This window comes from Chinchilla lanigera, unplaced genomic scaffold (assembly GCF_000276665.1).
Source record: "Chinchilla lanigera isolate Chin_1 unplaced genomic scaffold, ChiLan1.0 scaffold00005, whole genome shotgun sequence".
Classification (NCBI taxonomy): Eukaryota; Metazoa; Chordata; class Mammalia; order Rodentia; family Chinchillidae; genus Chinchilla; species Chinchilla lanigera.
The window spans coordinates 30,243,117-30,266,635 of NW_004955406.1; the positions used below are offsets into that span (position 1 = coordinate 30,243,117).

At 38.2% G+C, this 23,519-nt stretch overlaps 1 protein-coding gene, 1 long non-coding RNA gene and 1 pseudogene across 2 annotated transcripts in view; 1 reads left to right on the forward strand and 2 right to left on the reverse strand.

Annotated features, from left to right (window-relative positions):
• LOC106150126 overlaps positions 1-18,563 on the reverse strand; it is a 198,936-nt gene extending 180,373 nt beyond the window's left edge. The window contains exons 1-2 of the long non-coding RNA XR_001236748.1: positions 18,307-18,563; positions 93-267 (exon numbers count right to left, since the gene is read on the reverse strand). This is a non-coding gene — a long non-coding RNA (uncharacterized LOC106150126). The remainder of the gene's footprint in view (positions 1-92; positions 268-18,306) is intronic.
• Positions 10,047-13,178, reverse strand: LOC102018362 (annotated as a pseudogene).
• Positions 18,564-18,640: 77 nt separating the features above from the next.
• Rgs2 (regulator of G-protein signaling 2) lies at positions 18,641-22,273 on the forward strand. The gene is made up of 5 exons (XM_005375101.2): positions 18,641-18,802; positions 19,883-19,984; positions 20,086-20,147; positions 20,673-20,839; positions 21,097-22,273. The coding sequence occupies exons 1-5, from the start codon at positions 18,693-18,695 to the stop codon at positions 21,289-21,291; spliced, it is 636 nt and encodes a 211-aa protein (XP_005375158.1). The 5' UTR covers positions 18,641-18,692; the 3' UTR covers positions 21,292-22,273.
• Positions 22,274-23,519: the final 1,246 nt, after the last annotated feature.

Sequence of the window (23,519 nt, forward strand, 5' to 3'; positions counted from 1 at the left end):
TACTGCACTCTAGCACATTTAAAAAAAAAAAAAAAACTCTCTTTCTCCAAACTGGAAAGAGTTTCAATAAGTTGAGGAAATCATCCACTTACTTCTCAAGAGGCTCCATGCCCGCATCACATTCAATTCAGAAAGGTTTTTGCTTCAGTTTGGTCCCCTCTGCTTCACACATTTGAGAATTTATTTCTCTTATATCAATACTACCATTTTTCTTCTTGCAAGTTTTCTTTTTCTTTATTTTTTAACACTTTTGCTTCTTTCAATGGACTGTAGGATGGAAAAACAGGAGGAGAGGTAAGTACACAGGCTCAAGTCACTCAAAGCAAAAATTAAGTTTGGTTTTTTATTTTTCAAATGCTACACAACTGACCAGTCTCATTTTTTTGTTTGGTTTTGGCTTTTTGAGATAAGGTCTAAGGAGTCCAGGAGTCCTGCCATCCTCCTTCCTCAACCTACTGAATTCTGGGATTATAGACATGCACTGCTACATCTGGCTAACAGATCACACCCTTAATAAGGATTTCCAATTTGTTTCCCTTTTTTGGGGGGGATACTATCTAAACTGTAATTTTATGTATCATAATCGTTATGATAAATTTGAATTTAAAATTGGTACTGGGGACTGAACCCAGGGCCTTTGCACTGAGCTATATCCCCAATTCTTTTTTTTTTTTTTTAATCTTTTATTTTGAGATAGGCTCAACTAAGCAGCTTAAATTGCCCAGGCTGGGCTTGATCCTCCTTCAAACTGCCAGAATACCAGGACTATAAACATGTACCATCATACCTGTCCAATAAATTTGAAACAAAAAAAAATCCAAATAATAATGCAATTGTGCTTATATGAGACCATAAATTCAGAGTTGCAAAGTAGTGAAATATAGAGGAAATTACTCTTCTGTAATTATTAAACACTTAAAATCACTAGAGACTACTCTGTCTTCTCAAATCTATCATGTATTAGGCCTCAGTCCATTTGCCTGACAGAAAAAACAAAAAGTCTACTGTATAAGAGTCCAAAATTAAAATTCCTCAAAGCAAGTCTTTTTTTTTAATTTTAAATATAAAAGGAGGAAAACATTAACGGACAACCTTTTGTAAAATAGCAAAAGAACAGTACAGACAATACAGAGTTACAAACAAAGTGGTAGGAAATTAACTATGCTTGTTGTATTACATATTGATATATTCAAAGTGGTTTCTCATGAAAGCAGATAGAGACATGCAATATTGATCAATCAAGGACTTATTGACAGTTTCTTTCAGCAAAGAAATAGAAGACAGTAGAACAGCTATGTTAACTATCCTGTATATACATACATACAAATTTCTCCTTCTTTCCCTTCTCTTCTCCCACATCCCAGTTGCCCTTTACCCTTGAGTGCTTTCCTATCATTTCACAATGTCTATCATACCTCCTAGTTTAAATTAACTCTTTCAGGTTTTACACTAGTGAAACAATACGGTGCTTGCACATGTAGGTCTGATTTATTTCACTTATGAGTATGGTCTCTAGTTGTGACCTTTTACCTATAAAAGCCTCGAGTTTATCTTTCTTTATAGCTGTGTAATATTCCATTATATAAAAGTACCACAATTTTCTTATCCAATCCTCGGTGCATGGACATTTGGGTGGCTTCCACAATTTAGCAATTACAAATTGTGCTGCTATGAACGTAGGTGCACATGTGTCACTGTGATATGATGTTTTTAGATCTTCTGGGAAAATATCCAGAAGGGAAATAGCTGGATTGAATGGGATCTCTAGACCTAGTTTTCTGAGGAATCTCCAAACTGATTTCCACAGTGGTTTCACCAGTCTGCATTTCCACCAGCACTGGAGAAGGGTTCCTATTTCTCCACAGCCTCGCCAGCATTTGTTATTGGTTGATTTCTTAATGCTAGCCATTCTTACTGGGGTAAGGTGAAATCTCAGTGTTGTTTTAATTTGCATTTCTTGAATGACCAATGATGTTGAACATTTTCTCATGTATTTGTTTGCCATTTGTATTTCTTTATCTGAGAAGTGTGTATTCATCTCAGCTGCCCATTTTTGGATTGGGTCTCTGAATTTGGGGGGGTTAATATTTTTTAACTCTTTCTACATTCTATATAGAAGCCCTTTGTCTGAGGGACAGTCAGCTAAAATTTTTTTCCAAGTTTGTGTGTTTTCTTTTGACTCTGCTGGTGATTTCTTTAGATGTGCAGAAACTTTTCAGTAGGATGAGATCCCAGTTGTTGATTCTTTGAAGTGTTTCACATGCAATTTGGTTTTTGTTCATGAACTCTCTGCCTACCCCATGTCTTCAAGTTTTTTACCTATTTTCTCTTTCAATAGATTTAGTGTTTCTGTTTTAGCATTGAGATCTGTGAACCATTTTGATTTCAGTTTGTTGCATGGTGATAGACTTCAGTCTATTTTCAGTCTTTGGCAGGTAGCAAGCCAATTTTTCCAGCACCATTTATTAAAGAGGCTATCATTTGTCCAGTGAGTTTGTTTGGTCCCTTTATCAAAGATGAGGCAGCTGAGTGTGTTTTTGGTTGTGTCTGTTTCTTCCAGTCTATTCCATTGATCCTCAGATCTGTTTTTTAGCCATTACCAGGATGATTTTATGACAGTAGCTTTGTAGTATAATTTCAGGTCAGGGATTGTGATTCTGCCTGACTTATCCTTGTTGCCCAGGATTGCTTTTGCTATTCCAGGTCTCTTCTGGTTCCAGATGAATTTAAGGCATGTTTTCTTGAGATCTGTGAGGTATGCTAATGGTAGTTTAATGGGAATTGTATTGAATCTGTACAGCAGTTTTGGGAGTATGGCCATTTTCACAATGTTGGTTCTTCTTATCCATGAGCAAAGAATATTTTTCCATTTACTGAAACCTTCTTCAATCTCTTTTTTCAGAGTACTGTAGTTTTCATTGAAGAGATCATTTAACTCTTTTGTTAGATGCATTCCTAAATATTTCAGTTTCTTGAATGTTATCGTGAAAGGTATGGTTTCCTTCATTTCTCTCTCAGTCTGTTTGTTGTTTGTGTATAGGAATGCTATCGATTTCTGGGTGTTGACTTTGTATCCAGCTACACTGCTGAATTTGTTGATTAATTCAAGGAATCTTCTTGTGGAGGGTAATAAAAGATAAGGGTGAAAGGCATTCAGGGGCTAAATAAAAAAGATCATGCAATTCAAAGTAAGAAATCTGAAACACATTATCTTTTTTTTTCCAGTATTAGAGATTTAACCCAGAGCCTTGAATTAATCCTTTTATTTTGAGACAGACTCTTTCTAAACTGCCCCCAGCCTGACTTTAAACTTGAGGTCTTTCTACCTCAATCTTGGAATATAATATAAGGGTAATGGAAAACTATGAATAGTTTTAAGCAAGGAAGAAACAATGATGATTGTTTTTAGCAAAATTATGCTGGCTGAAAAACAGATCATTCACTAGAGAAAGTAGATTAGAATATGAGAGATTAGAATTGTTACTGCAATTTATGGGAGAAATGGAGAGAAAATCAGGATAGTAGAATTGGAGAAGATTATATTTAAGAAGTAAAATAGGCAGGATAGATTCAATTTAAAATTGAAAGAGGGTGGACTCAAAGGTGACCACTGCCTACTTCCCATGTTTTATCTCAGACAATTGAATGGATGGTGACAACCATTTATTGCAATAGAAAACAAAGGCAGAGAAACAGGTTTAGAATCAAAGACTCTTTTAAACACTGTGGATAATAAGTTAATCTAAATTGATTTTGAGGCATCTAACTGAATCCATCTAGGATAATTACCTACCCTTGTATAAGGGTCTAAAATAAGCAGAGATAAACTTAGAGAGAAATCGGGTTACAGAAAATAACTGAATTTATGAGAGTGGATGCATATCATGAATGTGCAGGACAGAAATGATCTGTAAGGAATATCTATATTTATGGGACAAATGAGTGGATGCTGCAAAAGGAGTTAAAAGTAAAACATTTCCCAAACAGAAAGCAAATTCAATATCCCTACAAAGATTCCTTGGCTTTGGTGTAAGAGATTTATGGAAAAAGTTCTCCTGATCATCATAAACTAAGCTAAGATTTTGATTTCATAGCCATTATCACTTACCCTCCTTCCCACCCTCCTGCAGCACACACCTACTCACAAACACGCTTCCCTTGAGGGAAGCTAATCTAGTCCTTTGGTCATTCAAATCAAAATGCAGGCTGCAGGGTGGAACATAGCTCAGTAATAAAATGCATGCTTAGCATGCAATAGACCCTGGGTTTGATCTCCAGCGCACCTCTCTCCACCCCCCAAAAAAGCAATCCACTAAGGAGGTCTATACAGCAAAAATAACCCTTAAGTATTTCATATTTAATAGAAGGGAGGAAACTCTAACCAAGTAGTAGCTTCACAAATCACTAAAAGCGTTCTTCAGAGTCTTCCCAAATTTTATCACAATTATTCGTCAGTGCAAGAAATGATTATAGCATTTCCTAAAGGGCAAATCAACCACTGTCTGTCCACCCTAACTATGAAAAACAGAAGAAAAAGATTCAAGTGGACTAAAATTCTGAAGCACTCAGTTGCTGTTAGCATATCAGAAAAAGGATTAAAGGTTTATCATCTTAGGAGGAATGATTTGGTACACTATTTCTTGCTTCCTTGGCAACATCAATGTTGATTTGCACTTTCAAGAAAACTCTACAAGTCACACACACACACACACACTAAAGTATCTTAGTCCTGCCAAACCTGAAAACAAAGTATTCACAACAGCTTGGGCCCCACCAGACTCGGTATACGAAATCTATTCATGTATTTTTTTCCTCTTTGCAGAGAAAAATGGAGGTTTATCGATAGGAAAAATTTGCCTGGAATCTGTAGTTACTCAGTTCTACATCCTGCTGTATCAGCATCCTGGACACCTAAACTGTTCCTGTTCCACTGAGCAGTATGTGCTATACAGTTTGTCCTCACTTGTCAGTAAAGTGCAGTATTTTGTAAATATGCATTTTGCAATCTCTGGGGTGATTTTCTCCAGGATTTCACCTCTGCCCACACATCTATATCAACTTTTCTTGGCAGGGGTTGATAAAAGTGAGCCACACAAATAGAAGAAATGGGTGACTATATCAACATTTACTCTTTATCTGAATTCCAGAAAATCTAGAGTCATCCTGAGCAAAATGACAAATAAAATGCTGATGTCTGACCATCAGGGTGAACTTCTGAAAATGTAAACTGAGTAACTGCTCTCCCAATAGCTTTCTTGTACAACTGCCATTACTGTGGAAAGAAAGGGACAGGCTTTCACACAGTTATAGGATAAGAATGAGAAATATGTGGAGCAGAGCAAGGCATGGAGTTGTACCAACCTGAATCAGCTGACCTATAAATACACTGGAAGCCCCAGCCAAGATCTATACCTATGAAACCACCCAGCCTAGCCCTGCCCAGATTGGCCAACCTCCGGTCTCTACCAAGATGAGTCACCCAACCTAGGCAAAACCAGTGGTTTCCCAGCCAACCTACAAAATTATTGTCAACAAGAGTAAACTGATAAGTGAGCCTGAGGGAAGTTGATCTAGTATTTAATACCTTCAGAGAGTATCACTGTGAACAAGAGTGCTCAAAAGAGCTTCTCCATCATCATTTCCCTACATATAGAAAAAAAAAACCTGAGAAAATTAAGTTTTTCTGGCTCAATATGGCTATATATTCTTGATACAAAATATTTGTTTAAATTCCACTTATTTCCTGCTTTCTTTTTTAAAGGTAAAATTGATGAAGTAACTTGGAACTTTTTACAGGGTCCTTTATAATCCTTCTGTACTTGTCCACAGCCCTGCCCATGTATAGTCTAGGTCAGCCAGATATGAAGATGTTCTGAGAATAGCCTGTGTTTTTGTGGAAAAAATAATACCCAGGGTTATAAAATGAAACATTTTATGAGAAAGCATTAGTCAATAATATACTGTATTTGAACTCACTTCCTTACCCCCATTAAAGACTGCCATAACTAACAGGCCTTCACTTAGTTCCAGGCAGAATATTCATTGGTCTTCGTTAATGGTGTGGGCATCAAAATCCTGACACCCTGAACTGACTCAGAATAGCCTAAGCAATCATACAAGATTTGCCTATGCCCGTGACACACTGTGTTGCACTGGTGCTAGAGATACTTTGCCAGCCAGTGGCAACAATGCCAGAGGACCTTAAAACAAAACTCAGATCCCATGGGTTGCTGTGAGACACGGTGTTATTTATACTTATGTTTTTTAAAATAATTTAAAGTCCACCTTATGCAAGTAAGGTTTAGTTAGACGACTAAACACTGAAGTTTTTGGCCTTCTAGAAAAAATACATTAAATTTTGAAGTGGTTAACCTCATTAGAAAAGAATGTAAAGGTCTTGAATCAACTTTAATGGAAGCCAGACTCAAGGACAAACAATGAATGAGAAATCTCCAAGTCCTTGAGTGGGTTTAAAGCACATACTTTTAGAAAAGGATTTAGCAATGAAAAATCTAAACATTTGGAACAAGTTGAGCCTGACATTACAAGAAATATTCAATCTTTAGAAGATGCATCAAAGCACAACAAAGTTTAAGTAGCTACAAGTAAAATAGCTTTCAAAATATATCAGGTCAATAAAGAACAAGTTCACAATCATTGAAAAGATGTTTCAGATGAAAATTCCCCCATCTTTAGAGAATGGGAATTTCTCATTTCAGAAAAATACAAAACTGCCTTCACAAGACATTGGCCCAGGATCTCTCCACTAACCCCACAGAGGAAAGGATGCTGCAGTGTTCCTTCAAGAACTCTTTAAGGGTTAAATCTGTATCTGCAACTACCTGGAAGCACTTCAGGAACAGTTCCTTGGTGTACAACTTCTTAAAGTTAGCTATAACCTGCTGATCCGTAGGCTGCAGTAATAGAGATGTATTAGGTGGCAAGAACTCAAATGAATGGTCTTAAAATTCTTCAGCCAATTCTTCTTCCAAATCTCATGAGTGAGCAGGAGCCCTGTCCATGATGAAAGCCTTGAGTAGTAAACCTTTGTCCTCTAGATTTTTAACCTTAGGACACAAGTCTCCCTGACCCACTCAAGAAAAATCCTGTTGCCCAGGCTTTTGCATTACATCTCCACATGGCTCCTAGCTTATTCTTCATTACTTTATGTTTTCTGAACACTCTAGAGGTCCCAGAGTGATAAACAAAAGAGATTTTATCTTGAGGTCACCACTCACACTGGCAAACAGCAATAAGGTTAGCCTATCCTTCATAGACTTGTGGCCTGGCATTTTCTTCTCTTCCTGGGTAATGTGTGTTCTCCTGGGCATTTTCTTCTAGCAAAGGATAGTTTCATCACAGTCGAAAACTTGATGAGAGCAAAAGACATTTTTCTGTGTCATCATCTCGAACTGGTATATGTAATTCTCAGCAGCTCTTTTATCAGCACTGGCTGCTTCACCATGCCAAATTAGGCTATAAACCCCAGTTCTCACTTTGAAATTGTGTAACTACCCCTTACTGGCATGAAATGTTTCACCATTATCACTTGAATTATTATTTTTGAGACCTGCATTTATAGCCCTAGCTTTTTCAAAATTATAGACTGAGGCTATAGCCTACCATGTGCTTTCATTTATCCAGCCTTTCTATCTTGTCTAACAGTATTGATCATGATTTACTAATTTCAGTAACATTTTCGGCAACACTAGCTTCCTTATACGAATCTTTTCTACGTAAGATTGTTGAGATTGTGGATTTCAACATGCTATACATATTAGCAAGATCAATCACACAAATGACACTGTCATATTTCTCCACAATTTCCTTCGTCTTTTCAGGTGTGATTGTTTTCTTTATCTGCCTTTCCTTCCTTAGCTTCTTTTCTAGCTTTTTGAAGGCCATTTTGATAGCAGTAATCATGGCAATTATATAAAGCACTGACCAAAATTACATACACAAACATGTGCATCTTAGATCAGACTGACACTTACATATGTTTACATATGTTTTTCTGGCATTGTGAGTTTTTGTTTACAACCATGCAAGTGCCCAGCTTTCAGGTTCACTCAAGACTTTGGTCATAAGCTCACATTCCAGTTGTAACCCAAATTGTTCATATGTGAAGGAAGTCGTAACTCAAGGGTCCATTAGCATTGAAGTATCACTGTACACCTATTACAAGAGATGAAATTCACAACCCTGACAGCACTAAATGCTGGTGAGAATGTGGAACAATAGGAACTCTCATTTATTACTAGTAAGAATGTAAAATGGTAAAAAAGATAGGTTGGTGTTTTCTTAAAAAACTGAACAAGTTCTTAACTTATAATTGAGCAATCATACTCCTTCATATTTACCCAAAGGTGATGAAAACCTATCCACACAAATTCTTGAACACAGATGTTTGTAGCAGTTAAATTCGTAATTACAAAACTTATAAACCACCACAATATCTCTGGAGGTGAATGGATAAACTGTGCTATGGTTTATATCTAGATGTCCCCACAAAGCCCCATTTGCTCATAGGTGGGGCTTTGGGGAAGTGACTGGATCATGGAGGCGTGATAATCATCAGTGGATTAGTTCACTGATGAGTTTATAGCTGACTTGCTGTTAGGAGGTGGAATATGATTAGAAGAGGTAGGTCACTGGAGGTGTGGCTGCAAAGGGTTTATCTCTTCCCTACTCCTTTCACTCTGCTTTCCTGCCAACATGTCATAAGCAACTCTCTTCTGCCATACCTGCCTTGGAGCCTGCAAACTATGAACTAAAATCCCCACAGACTATGAGCTAAAAGATACCTTTCCTCCTTTAAATTGCAGATGTCAGATATTGTGTTTCAGTGACTAAGACACTGTACAACCTTCAGACAATGTGTGCTATCAACCATGGAAAGACATGAAGGAAACTGAAATGCATATTACTAAGTTAAAAGTCAATGTAGAAAGGTCATGACATGGAAAAGGCACACTATTGAAACAGTAAAAAGATCAGTAGCTGTCAAGGATTATGGAGTAGGAAGCAATGAATAGAAGAGAGGATTTTTGGGGCAGTGAAAGTATTCTGCATGACATCATAATGGTAGATCATTTGTTTAAATCTATAGAACATACAGCACCAAGAGTGAACCCTAATTTCATCTATGGATGCTGGATGATAATGATGTGTCAAGTGATATATAGTAGTACAACAATATAATGAATATATCACTCTGGTGATGTTGATAATAGGAGGGCTAAGTGTTCAGGGGCAGAAAACATAAGTATTTCTGGGCCTTCCTCACAAATTTTCTGTGAACCTAAATTTGCTATGTAAAATAAAAATTTAAGTAATCTTATATCACTAATATACCCAACAGGGCATTTAGGACATTGAAGGACCACCAGGAAACCTATTGAATGAATAGATCCCCTAAGAAAAAATGAGGATCCAGCCATGACGGACTGCAACCCAGTGGCCATTGTTAGGTGCAGACCAGATGCAATCCCCATGTCAGAAATATAAAAGCATTAAACTGCACTAGGCCACTTCCATCCCTAATGCACCAGCCCCTCTGCAGAAGCAGACATGTCCTGGTACTCCTTAAACTGAAATAGTCAGGACTTTTTTTTAAGTCTCACCACTATATTTGTTTTTTTGTTGTTGTTGGTTTTTTATTTGTTTTTTGTTTGTTTGTTTGTTTGTTTGTTTTTAGTTTTCTGTTCAGATTTTATTTGAAACCTAATTCAAACTGTCAAAGCTACAAAAGGGGGGAGGACATCTGTATTATCTTTGCTAAATCACAACATCCTAAAACAAAATATTACTACTGCCAGCAGATCCGTTATACACGTCTGACGAAATTCATTAGTACAGTAAAAATTTCATGTTGAGAAACAGCCACAATGAAAGTAATTTATACAATATAAAACAACAACAGACTTACAGATGCAGTTACTCATGAGTTTACACATGCATTCACCAACAAACAAAAAAAAAAAACAGGAATGCTTTTCATTTGATTTTTTGTTTTGTTTTGTTTTGTTTTGTTTTGTTTAAAAAAAAAAAAAAAAAGACCATTCAGGCACAAACAAAATCGCATTTCCAATAAGGGACAGCATCTTAAAAATGGATGTCAGTGTTTGTTTTTCTTTGACTTTTTATGAGACCTGTGTGGAGATCGGGACTGGGATCCGGCTTTCTTCCCTGATTTTTTAGGGGATCTAGACCATGATCGCCTAGACCTCTTACGCATCCTTAAACAAGATGGTGATCTTTTGGCTTTTTTGCTAACATCTCTAGGAGAATCTTTATGAGATGACCTGGACCATGAGCTTTCCTTAGGAGATCTTTCTGAAAGCTGATTGCTTTGATTTTGGTGATGGTGATTTCACTCATCTACCACTGCTACTGCGAGATGGGCTGGGGGATGTACTGTGCTGTCTTTTCCTTTCTTTCCTTGTTGGAGTGCACTCTTCTTCCTCCTCCTTGTCTTTGGATCAAGATTCCAGTTTTTCTTCATCTTTCTTGTCTCTCATGCTCTTTCTAATTCTTTCTCTTTCTCTCATAGAAGAAGTTTATCTCCATAGTGCTCAACTTGCTCTTGGAAATTTGTCCTGGTTTTTTAGGTCTCTTCCCAGATTCAGACTCATCCTGAAACTTCATAATTTTCAGCTCAATTTCATGAAGTTTTGCTCATTTTTCCTCACTCATTTCTGAGTACTTGGACTCAGTCATTTTTCTTTGATTGGATTAGAGTATAAATGATGTTCTTCAGATTTGGAACTTTGAGTATCTTCTTCCTCTTCACTTTCTTCTTCCTGATTTTTATTTTCTTCTTCTGATTCTTCATGCTGGTCAAATAACTCCCACTTAGAAGTTGTTACAGCCTGTGCTTCCTATTCAGATTCATCTACAGCTTCCCATTTTGATGGAGCAACTTTAAATATAGGCTCATTCTTCTTTGAGTCTTCAGCTGCACCCAAAGGCACTCCATCCAGATCATCACCAAGACTTTTTATAGGAACTCCATCAAGATCATCAATGGGAGTAGCGTCAATGGGAATCCCATCCACATCTTCCAGAGGTTCACCATCAAGCTCTTCCTCAATGGGAGCACCATTGAGATCATCTGATACATCCTCTATTTCCCTTTCTTCAATAATATTTACGAGTCCTAAGAAAATACTTTGTAGTTTGATCAAAAATGGTTCTGGGTAAATTGCCCAATCTTCCCATGCTCTAAAGCAAGTCATTACCCGTTGCTTAAAATTCTCAGACTGTAAATGGCCTTGAATTGTATGATAGGTAGCATGGAAGTCTGAAAATATCTAGCATAACTTTGTTTCAAAAAATTTCCTATAATATGGATCACTGGCAACTTTTGCTGAAAAGTTGTATAAAACATCAGAAACCAAATATAAAATGGCAATCTTTTTAGGAAGAGGTGTCTTTAAGATGGACAATGATTCAGTAATGCAATCTACTATTTCTTCAGCAGCTCCAGCATTATTAAGACAGAAAACCATTGCATCTCCAATATCATTTTTCCTCTGAGTCAGTCCTCACAAGATTTCTTCTAATTTGTCCCTCTGTTCTTCTTTAAGTGGTTCCTTTTTACTAGGCTCCTCTACAAATGCTTCTGTTTCTTCCTCTTCTGACATTCCATGAAGGCATGGATTTAATGGTGCTGGCCTCCAAAGAGACCCATTTTTGAACATACAAAAATCCTCTGTCTGCCATTTAATTGGAGAATCTCCCTGCAGAATAGAATAAAGCTTCCACCTGTAGTAAACATGGGCTGGTGTCTGGCTTTCAAATAAGAACCTAAACATAGGATTGCTGATTTCTCTGTTCATAATTATAGCTTCAAACATCAGCCCGTCATGTACAACAAACTCTGTCATTCAATGTATCAAGAAGAGCAAATTCCTTTCTGTTGGGATAACCACTTTGACTATGACTTGCGACAGATTCTTCTCAAAATCCTCCTCGTCTTTAGGTGGCGGTAACATGGGAGTATTGGGGTTTTTAATCACTCTCTAGGCTACACATTATAAGGCAGTACAGATGGAGGTAGGGGAACTATATGTTTCATCACAGAAGAAGGAATGTATATCTGATGTGGAGGAATTGGTACAGCTTTACCCCAACCTAACTTCATTTTGAAAGACATAATCATTTTTCCATTTAAATTTTTTAAAGCTCTTTCAGCATCTTATCTATTCATAAAAGCCACAATCTCTCTCTCTTGCTCTTTCTTCATCAGTTCTAGGCCACATAATTTTCACACTAGTCAATGGTCCAAATCTTCCAAATTCTTGACACAGTATTTCTTCATTCATCTGTGGGTTAATGTTTCCAAGGTATAAATTAGTAGTACTTGGATTGCCTACATCATGTGAGCCAGGTGCATAATCATCAAGAATGGATGATCTATTTCTTCTTGAAGGTGCATCCATAGAACGACACTGACCTTGAGAATCTGATTGAGGAGGCTCAAATCAACTTAACCTGCCTTTTGTTTTATGTCTTTTATCACATTCTTGTTGAATTTGTTTTAATTCTTCTTTGAAGAGTTCCAAATTGCTTTTTTTCTTTTCTTTTCTTTCTCCCCTTTCTTCAATGGAGGTTTTTTTGGTTTCTATCACCAGAAGAGATGGTGGTCTTTCATTGGATAACTGATTTGGTGGATTTTTTTGATCTGCAAATCTTGAAGATGGCTTATAGATTTTACCTCTTTTTTCATCTGTTTCACGTTCTTCTTTAGCTGCATTAACAACACCTCCTCGCACAAAAGTTTTCACTTTATTACCATCACTTCCTTCAAAAGCAGCAAGAAATTCCTCTTAAATTTCAGAAGCTGCTTTTTCATCTTCCTTTTTCTTTAATTCCTCTTGTTGCTTCTTACTTAAAGTTTGCTTAGCTGTACTCATTTTTCCAATACTAGATGCTTTAAGTTTGTTTTCCAGAAGAGGTCTTGAAAGATTCTGACGAGAAAATCACAAAGGTTTTCATGGGTACTTTCATTCCTATAATTATGTTTTCTTGGGCTCTTGTGTCATGTCTGACTTGGCATATCACTATCTGAAGGTCCAGATGCATCCATATGTGCATCTGAAAATCCAGATCAATGAACATGATGATGTGGTCTTCCAACTGGCCTTTTGAGAGCCACCTGGTGTTTTGTCCGCCATCTTGAGCTTTGCCCCTCCGGCGGCAGCAGCACGGGCGAGTCGAGCACCGAACAGTTCACCAATGTATTTGACTAATACAAATGCCAAATGAATAATACCAAAGACAATAGACTGTGGAAAGAGCTTCTAAGGTACATTTACATTTTAACAAATTTTAATGTAGAAATAATCTTTTAAAAATTTCTTCTCCATACACAATTGGAACTCTTCCTCTTTAATATCCTGCTTCAATTCTCCTTTTTAATTTTCCCCTAATATCTCCTCCAAGTTGAAGCTAATGGGCTAAAAATAGAAATAGGAACTAGAACCTAATATTTATTGTGCTAAATTCTTCATATATATGATAGCGTTTGTATTTCTGACTTACACGAAAGATATATTGGTATGATCTGAACAGGAGGGTATTATTAGATGTATAAACTCTTTAAACCTGTTTTCCCATTTGTCAAATGGGAGAGGGCTTCATAGCCCTTCCACAATGGAACTAAAAATGTCTTCAAAGAGTCAGGACTTCTTTTGACTCAATCTTTCCACCTAAAGAGGAACATACCACCCTAGGAGTCGTAGCTAATAGTAGGTTTTAGGGGGAGAAACCCAACAAAATAAGCAAAAGAATCACCTAGAACAGACTAGTCTTACTACAAAGTTTTTCTAAGTCCAGCCTGGTACACTACGTATTATCTTCAACTGAGTTGCAAAGGGCATTGCCAGAACTTTTACTAGTAACTTGTTTGCAAAGGATAGGCATGATCATTATTTCCACCCTAAAAATAAGCAACCTGGGCACAAAAAGGTAAAGCAATTTGCCTGAGGTCATAACTAAAATAGAGTAGCAAGTAAGAACAAAAGGCAAGGGCTGCATTTATGGACAACCCATCCGATCAGTCTGCTCTGTTAAAAGTATATTATGAAAAGAAATGCAAAATTATTTTGTCTTTAGAAGCTGAAAAGTTTTAGGGGAACTAGTGACATTAGCTCAGCACTGAAACTTGAATATTTATAACATGACAATGTGTCAACTGGCATCAAAGCAGTCTTCTCTTCCCAAGTATTTCTGAAGAGATTTTGGAACTTTTGTTTCAAAAATGTGTTTTTGAGAGTGAATACTCACAGGGCTCAAGAGCACTACCGTTTGAAGTAGTCCATGAAAATCGATGTCTAAGATGGATGAAGACTACATAGGGAGCTGTTGCTATGCAGGGTGGGGGGGAAAAAGCAATACAAATGAATTTCTTATCACCTAGATGAAAAATAGCCTTTCTTCATGCTTATAAAAAAAGACTCTCAGTGACTGATAACATATAAACACTTGAAATTATGTATATCATTAACTTACTATCCCAAACTTTCAAAAAATACTCAGTGGGATACTTGATACTTCAATTACGGCAGACAGAATTAAAATCCCAGTCAGAAGAAATGCCAAGAAAGATTTCTAACATTACATAAATACTTTGTGGACAATATGCTATGTATACAGCTAATATTTTGTAAGAAAATGTTTATAATCACCTTCTCTTTCCTGGTTTGCCATGCTCAAAAGGAAAGCGGCAAAAGGAAACAATACCCTAGGTTAGACCTCACACTTAACAGTCTTTGAACATAAAGCTAAGGAAACTTTGAGAGATAATTAAATATACAGTATGTTAGTATTTTCAGTCCAGAAAAAGTAAACTTCCTAATGTTCCTGTTATTGGATCCAAAGAGAACCTCAACATTTTAGTAACAATGAGCTATTAAATTTAAATAAACTCTGCCTGCATTTGAAGTACAACATCCACTACAAAAAGCTAAGGTAGAACCTTAATTGGTGAAAGTATTAATTCTTCTATAACATACAAGTATTAGTTTAAAATCTTAACTCACTATTAACAAAAATATTTTCTTAGTTCTAGATATTAACCTTATATCAGAATGAAAGTTATACTCTAAGAAATTTATAATTTTTTAAATATCATTATAAATAAAGGTAAAGGGTATAAAATCTTGCAAAATCAGGCATTCATTCTGATAGAGTATTTGACTAAATAAGGTTAAGTTAAAGAAATAAGGAAAACAGGTGTTACATATCCTTAAAATATGATTGGTGATAGACAGCTTCATTTTTTCCAGTTACTCATCATACCCTTTGCTATACTGCATTTCATTTCCCACCTTTTTCTCGATATTTTAACTAAGCACCTATTTAAGATTTCACAATATAAAAGAGATATAGTTCTTACAAATTTAAGAACTAAAATATATTTCTAACTGAAAAAAAGCAAAGCACGGGGTAAGACAGAGAATGATTCTTTTGTGTTTTTTTAAAGTGTATGTCTTGGTCCTAAACTTCTAACTCATAAGTTAGTGCACATAAATATTTTTAGTTCATAATAATTAATAGAGAAGTGCGGCAAGGTAAACTTTTACCCTTTGTAATATTCCTTGGAAACTGTTAGAAACTTGCATTTGTTTGACTTCTGTAATTTAAACTTTTTTAATTATTACAAAAAGTTCAAGACCCACCCTGACAACTTCCCTCACCCAATGTGTTCAGAGTCTCCAGTAGAGGGCAAGGTAGATCCAACATGGAAAATGTATGGTTAGTTTCAACCACTCTCAAGCTGTGGTTTTGCTGTGCAACTTTTACAACCCACAGCATTGTTTCTTCCTCTGCCATAGAATGGAAAATATGTGTCATCTTAATATGAAGCAACTCTATTTACCTAACAGCCAACTGCAACAAAAAACCCAAAGGGAAGTCATCAAAAATTGTCGCTTTCACTTCAAATATATGTCAGCCTATCTTTAAAAAGACATGAACATGGCAACCTTTTAAGGAAAAGGTTTCAGTCTGTAGTAGGTATTGCTTTAACTCTTAAAATTACCCACAGATACAAAAATAGTAAAATTATTTACATTCACATTTAGTGACCAACCACATAATTGTCAGGGGAAAACTTGGGGTCCTTACCATCAGCTGTCAGCGTGAAAGAGTTTAGCGAAAAAAGAAAATACTTATATGAAATACAAAAACTATCTGAGATGGTCTGTATTTCAATGACTTGCTTACATGGACATACATATATTCACTGTTGCTAATAGAGATGACTGAACTTTGGCTTGGAGAGCTCTGAAGAATTTAACTGTTACTTAGTTTGCTTATTTTCCTTATTTATTTACTACCCAAATAGCATTTATTAAATATCTACCATGAATTTGACACTCTAAAAACCTGCAGCACTATCTTAATTTTTAATAGAATTTATGCATTTATAACCTAGTTAACTCAGTTACTCCTTATATATTTTCTATCTTCAAAAGCCATGCTTTGGGGCATTTTTTCATATTAAAATGCAAATTAACAATAAATTTGTATACGACTTTAGAACTTAACATTTAAATAACATTATATGAAGCTGACAAGAAAGCCACATTTATTACAGATGAGAAACTGGGACTCAAGTTTAAGTGTGAAGCAACTGTCCCAAGTTATTTAATATTTATTGCTTAAACACTGAGTCTTAAAAGACTCAACAGACACAAGTCCAACAGCTCCCTTTTTTTTTTTTTTTTTTTTTTTGAGACAGGGTCTCACTATGCTGTTCAGGCTGGGCTTGAGCTCACTTTGTAGCCCAGGCTGGCCTCAAACTCGCAACTATTTTCCTGCCTCAGCCTCCCGAGTGTTGGGATTACAGGCGTGCAGTACCACACCCAGTTCTCCCTCCTTCCTTTCTGCCCCACTTCCCTCCATTCTTCGTTTTCCCTGCCTGCCTCCCTTCTTCACCCCGCTCCTCAAAACTCCTGGCCTGCAAGTGAGTTTGAACATCTACATTCTAATATGCAAGAGTGTAAGTGAAAAATATATTTTGATTTTTATTGGTGAAAAAAGACAAATACGTCATTTTACACACTGAATGTGGCAAATACATCTGTATATCACACATATTTAATAAGTACTGAATCACCATGAAGTCATACACAGGAAGATTATGCAAAGTTCTTCTGGAGATAAAAGAGCACATTCACAAGAAAAATTATATCCTTACAGTTTCACAGACGTATTTTCAAGTATTACTGAAATCAAAATGATTTTCCTTTCCACAATAAACTACATAACTATACTTTTGAGGAGTAACTGCAGACTTTGCTCTCCAAATTGAACTCTGAGCTCCAACTACTGGCAGGGCAAAAGAAGCTGACTGGTTCAAGAACACCTCCAATTTTCTTTTAATCTAATGCAAAGCCGGGAGAGTATCTGTAGCCCAACCAAAACCTTGCTATTCATCTTACTACCTAGAGGCTTAATGGGAAAACCACTTCAATATTCCCTTGTTCTGGTAACGTTATCCAAAGCGGGGTCTCTGTGAATTATCTATTTATCCCCATCAATCAAGTCATTTTAAAGGTTGCAAAAGTATCCCGAGAGGTGGTTTCTGAAGAATTCACTGGTGAAGTTACTTCAAGCAAACTGTTAACACCTCCCTGCGCTCCCACCTAGCCCCAGCCTCCTACACATTCTTTTTGTCAGTCAGTTCACTGTTCTGATGAATTCTAAGTCAGCCAATGATGACTCAGGAAGAAATCCCGACTCCTTGCACCAGAATTCTGGTGCATTACAGCTGCAGAATCCTTGTGTCTCTATCTCTGATCATAAAAGATTTACGATTTCTTTGGCAGGAGAGGCTGTCAAAGGTTCCTGAGGAACAATCCTTCCAGCCCCGCAGAGGGATCCAGCCACGCGACTACTACTAATGCGCAGATCGCAAACGCAACCTCAATTAAAGCAGTAGTGTCTTCTGACAAAGTCCTTTTCTCCCGTTTCCTCCCTGACTAATGTTCACTCCCCAAAGTATTGCAAGACTCCTGCGCGAGCTGCAGAGCAGGTCGCTCCACCCGGCCCTGGCTGTCAACCCTTTCCTGTGTCTCTGTTTCCCATTTCCAGAGAGCCGCCGCCAGGTGCCGGCAAGGCCGCGGTCTCCCTGAGGAGTTTGCGAAGCAGGCGGCCTCGGGTGAGTTGCAACTGAACAAGAAAGGCGGCGGGGAGGAGGGGCACGCTCTCAAAGAAAAAAAAGGGAGCTAGAGAAAAGTACAAAGGCACCCTTCATTCAAATAAGGCCGCGAACCCTGACTAGAACCAGAGAGCGACCTTTTGCTGCGGGGCATTCCGCCCTCTGGTGCTGGGGAAGGGCGAGCGCCCGGCTGGCCTGCCGCCAACTCCCGCCGAGGTCGCGGGCGTCCCTCGCACAGAGAAGCCTGTTTCTGCTCACACAGCGCTCCCGCCGGCCGCCGCTTCCCGCCTGCGTGCGCACGACGCCGGCGCCGCGTACGTCAGCGCCGCCCCCACTTCGAGACCCTTCCCTGGCGGCGTGACTGCCGCGGGCCGCGCTGGCCCCGCCCCTGCCCGGCCGCAGCCGGCCAATCCGCGCGCCGCGGAGGCGGGGACGGCTCCCTGCAGCCCCGCCCGCGCACAGCAGCCCTGTTTAAATCTGGAGGCGCTCTCGGCCGGCCAGACTTCTGGGGCCCGGGACGATAATGCAAAGTGTTATGTTCCTGGCTGTCCAGCACGACTGCGTACCCATGGACAAGAGCGCGGGCAGCGGACCCAAGAATGAGGAAAAGCGGGAAAAGATGAAACGGACGCTGTGAGTACGGCTTTTTTCTCTGTTCTGAGATCCCCTGCGCACTTCCGACCAGTTTATTCTCCTGCAATTTCGGCTTTGACCTTAGCAAAAATTGTAGCCTGCGCCTCTGCAGGAAAAGGTTATATTAAGTGAGATTAAATCTGTGGTATGTACTTACTTTGTGAGGAAAGGGCACCTGGGTAGAGAAGAGGAACTGAGCGAAATCTTGACCTGAGGGTGGTGGTAGATGTGCTAAGATATTGCAGGTTGGCTTTTTGTTCTGCATTTAGACCCGAGGGAGGGGGCGGAAAGGAGAAGTAAAAAGGATCAAAATGCGATCTGTTTATGTACCAATGCTCCGTGATGAACATATGCATTACGTATCAAAAATATATGGTAATGAAAAGAAATCTAAAATGACATCAGAATCCTGCGGCTGAAACTCATTCCCAGCGTTCCTATGTTGCATTGTGAATTCTGATCAGCTTGCACAAGTGCTGGATGGAGACGTTTTGGCTGATTCTGACATACTCCTTTTACGCCCACTGTTTATATTATAGAGCAGATCTCACCTAGTCACGGCTGTGAAATGAGCAATTGTTCTGCAGCATCTGCTTGAAGGGGCGTTGTGGTGGGGGGATCAGTCGTACACATCTCTGAGGTGACCTCCTCGGGTTTGGTTGACAGACGTGCTAAAGGCAGAAAGGGGCAGAGCATCAACTGGCTGACAGCAGTTTCAAAGCGAGAAATACCGCAGAAGTGAGATAAACTTTGCAGAGAAACTGCTGCCTTTTGTGGACGAGAAACAGCATCTGCCTAAACTGAATGTCAGCTAAATTTATTAAAATATCCGATGATTTTAGGTAGCCATACCCTGAAATGTAAAACTAGTTATATTCAAGTGAATGAATGAAACTGTGTTCAGTTGCACAATCCTCTGGGTGTAAATGCTAAGCGGGTAAGAGTGTTACTTGAGTCTTGGTTTGTCCTATCTGATTTGTTTGTACCTACTGGGTCACTTTATTCAGTAAAGATTCCTTCAGCTGCAGTAGCATATTCAAGCACTGCCACTTAGTGAGTTTCTTTTTTTCCTTTTTTTAGCCTGAAAGATTGGAAAACCCGTTTGAGCTACTTTTTGCAAAATTCTTCTGCTCCTGCAAAGCTCAAAAGCAGCAAGAAGAACAAACAGCAAACTTTCATCAAGTAAGTTAGGAATCTTGTACTTGCAAATATGAATACCTTGCTACTAAACTGGAAGGGGAAGTCTGATGTGCACAAGCTAATGGGTGAAACTTCTCTTGCAGACCTTCTCCTGAGGAAGCACTGCTGTGGTCAGAGGCCTTTGATGAATTGCTAGCCAGTAAATGTAAGTTCACCTGTTGAATTCATACACTGCAAGTATCACAACAGTCTAGAGAAGTTGTATACACACCATAAACGAGCAACTTGCAAAGGAGAATTTGACTTTACAGTCTCTATAGCATAAAGCCTGTTTTTCTCTCCTTTATTTCTCAACATTTAGTCACAGAAATGTATGTGCTATTCACTCTAGGTGGGCAAGAAAAATTAGCCTAAAAATTAAAATGACAGTTGCCTGTAGTTAAGGTTGAGTCAGCTTTTCCATTACATGAGCCCTAGTTACCAGAGAATTTATGGCTGTCCTATAAATATTTATTTCTGTATCTAGAGCAAAGTTAAGTATATTTTTATAGCAGAGTACTGATTTAAGTATTTTGGCTTCTAGCAGCTTAGATTTTAAAAAGTTAAATTCTGAAGATTATAGGTTTGCGTGGAATCTAGAAAATTGCTAATCCTAATACTAGACAGACACAAGTGATTGTTTGATTACTCAGTTCTTCACATTCTGCATGTTATTTTCTTCCCCCTTTAGATGGTCTTGCTGCATTCAGGGCTTTTTTAAAGTCTGAGTTCTGTGAAGAAAATATTGAATTCTGGTTGGCTTGTGAAGACTTCAAAAAAACCAAATCACCCCAAAAACTGTCTTCAAAAGCAAGAAAAATATATACTGACTTCATAGAAAAGGAAGCTCCAAAAGAGGTAAGAAGAAAAGTTCAGTTTAGCAAAATTTGGACATCCGTAGTACCAAAGTAAAATAAAAGAACTGCAAGCATTGAATTAAGGGCAGCAGAAAGGCCCTCCCTTCACTACCCTAACTTTCAATTAAATTGAAGTTTCTACAAATTTGGCTGGTGAAGCTAATCACACATTAAATGTTTTTGTTTTCAAATATTAAATTTCAGTTTCTAACTCTGAATACCAAATAAACCACTTTTTTCTTTTTTATTTTATTTCAGATAAACATAGACTTTCAGACCAAAACCTTAATTGCCCAAAATATACAAGAGGCTACAAGTGGCTGCTTTACAACTGCCCAGAAAAGGGTCTACAGCCTGATGGAGAACAACTCTTATCCCCGTTTCTTGGAATCAGAATTCTACCAGGACTTGTGTAAAAAACCACAGATCAACACAGAGCCCCATGCCACATGAGATGAAAGAAGGAGTCAAAAATGGAGGACATTTCATCTTTTTCCTAGGGGGAAAGACTAGGACCCGCCAAAAAGACTGACCTTGAATTCAGCCTGAGTGTACAGGAAACATCACTCAGAACTATTGATTCAAAGTTGGGTAGTGAATCAGGAAGACAGTATAGGTTACTGGTATCAGAGCAGGTTCCTGGGCCGTATGAAGAGCATAGAGAAGGATAGCAGCTGAACGTGGTATATGTCACCGGAAAAGCAGGAGTGTGAGATGAAGATGCAATGTAGCACTGTTGGTCCAAAAGCATTTAAAATCAATAGATCTGGGATTATGTGGCCTTAGCTGGCTGTACATCCTTCCCTAAATCACTGCGTGTTACCACATAGTGGTTTTAGTTTTAGTTTTAGTGTTTTAGTATTAACATTAAAATGTTTACTATATGTAAGGGTATTGAAGTTCTTAGGACTATAGATCATCAGTACTGTTGTCTCATGTCTTGTTGAAACTGCAAAGGTTTGTTTGAATTGTTAAATGGTGTGTGAAATAGAGTGAGTGCTGTTGTGTAGGAAACTACAGTGTCCATTATGAGTGCCAAAAACTGTCTTGAAGGCAGCTAATTATTTAAATGGTCTTTGAATACCTTTATTAAATTTATTTTGATAAATAATGTCATTGAATACTTTGAGTCCAGGTGTGATTCAGTTTTATTAGATTTTGGTGATTGGAAATATGACAGATTCAAGGAAAAGCTATTCGAGTAAAGAAGAAACATCACAGTTGATCAGTTCATGCCTGTTTAGTGAGCACCAACAGTTGCTGGAACTGAGAAATGGTATTTGCAGGGAAGATTCTCTCTTCTTTGAGCCTGTAAGCATTATGTAGGCCTAAGAAAGTCAAATCACTCCCTAAACCACTCTGGACTGAACCTGTGTAATACAATCTTGTCAATGCCAAGCTTGTTTTTTAATAAAAATAAAAACATTTAACGATAGCCCTTCATGAGTACTAAGGACTGTCTAAAAAAGAATTAAAGTAATGTGGAGACAAGCATCAAATTTTCACATCACTAAGCTTGATCAAAAAGCTAAGCATATGAATGTGGGCTTGACTTTTAATTATTTCCCTTGCTTCTAAGCTCCCCTAGGGTACTGGCATAAGCCTTCAAGAAACTAACCTAAAAACTGCTTCTGACATGATGGATCCATACAAAATCACAGAATTTTCCTGAGTCTCCTGGCTTCATTTGACTAACAAAGAATCTGATAATACTACACTAGATAAGGAGGAAGGCAAAAGAAGTCTGCACTTCTGTTTGTCAGTGTTAAATTGAGGAATGTGTTTTTTCCTAGTTGAGAGAGAAAGGGCTTAAATCTCTCTCATTTTTCAAGCTGGCTAATGTAACAGGGAATACCCTGTCCTTTAACAGGCTGCTTTTCAATCTCGCTCCGCACCTCCTCATGTTACACCTCCTACCTTCTCCCTATGTGGCAGTAAGGACTCTAGAAATTGTAAAGCACCATAAAGTGCTTTTCTTTCTGACTTACCTAGAGAAAAATTGACTGCCAATAGTTTAAACACTGTTTCCATCGTGGCTGTGTTATTCTTCGTGCTCACCAGACCTGGCAACCAGCACAAGCTCTTAGGAGTCTGCCCTGTCCACATCTGTGTCACTAGCAGCCAGTGTAATATATAAGGTGTTCCATAAATCTTGGCTGAAGAAATTAATTCTGAAGGTCATTGAAACTGATATTTCTTCAGAAAATAAGTAGGTCTGCCTAACCCTTTGCAAAGGTTTTAGCCAACAGAGAAACCCAGGAGTCAGGCCATATATTCACTTTGCCACCAAGTTCTGTTCAGTGTACCTCACATCACCCACCGTCTTACTTTCTCAGTGCCCTGATCAGGGGCTCCACCATCTGAAGCCTAGATGGGCGCAGTTGTCTCGCATCTCTGTTTGAGCACGCTCCTCCCCTCCTAATGTTTTTTTGGCTTTCTAACCCTAGGTTTCCTTTTGAGACACAAACCTCATCTTGTCTCTTGTTGCTTATACATCCTTGACAGTTCTAAACATTAGGATAAAGGTGGTATTTCTCCTATGGCCTGATACCTGCAAGGCTGGACCCTACCTTCTGTTCTAATCATGTCTGCATTTCTCCCAGGTCTGTATGAGCTACACTAGCCTACTTTAGTTCTCTTGGAGGTTCAATGCCCACTGGCCCCAGAAGCTTTTTGTGCCT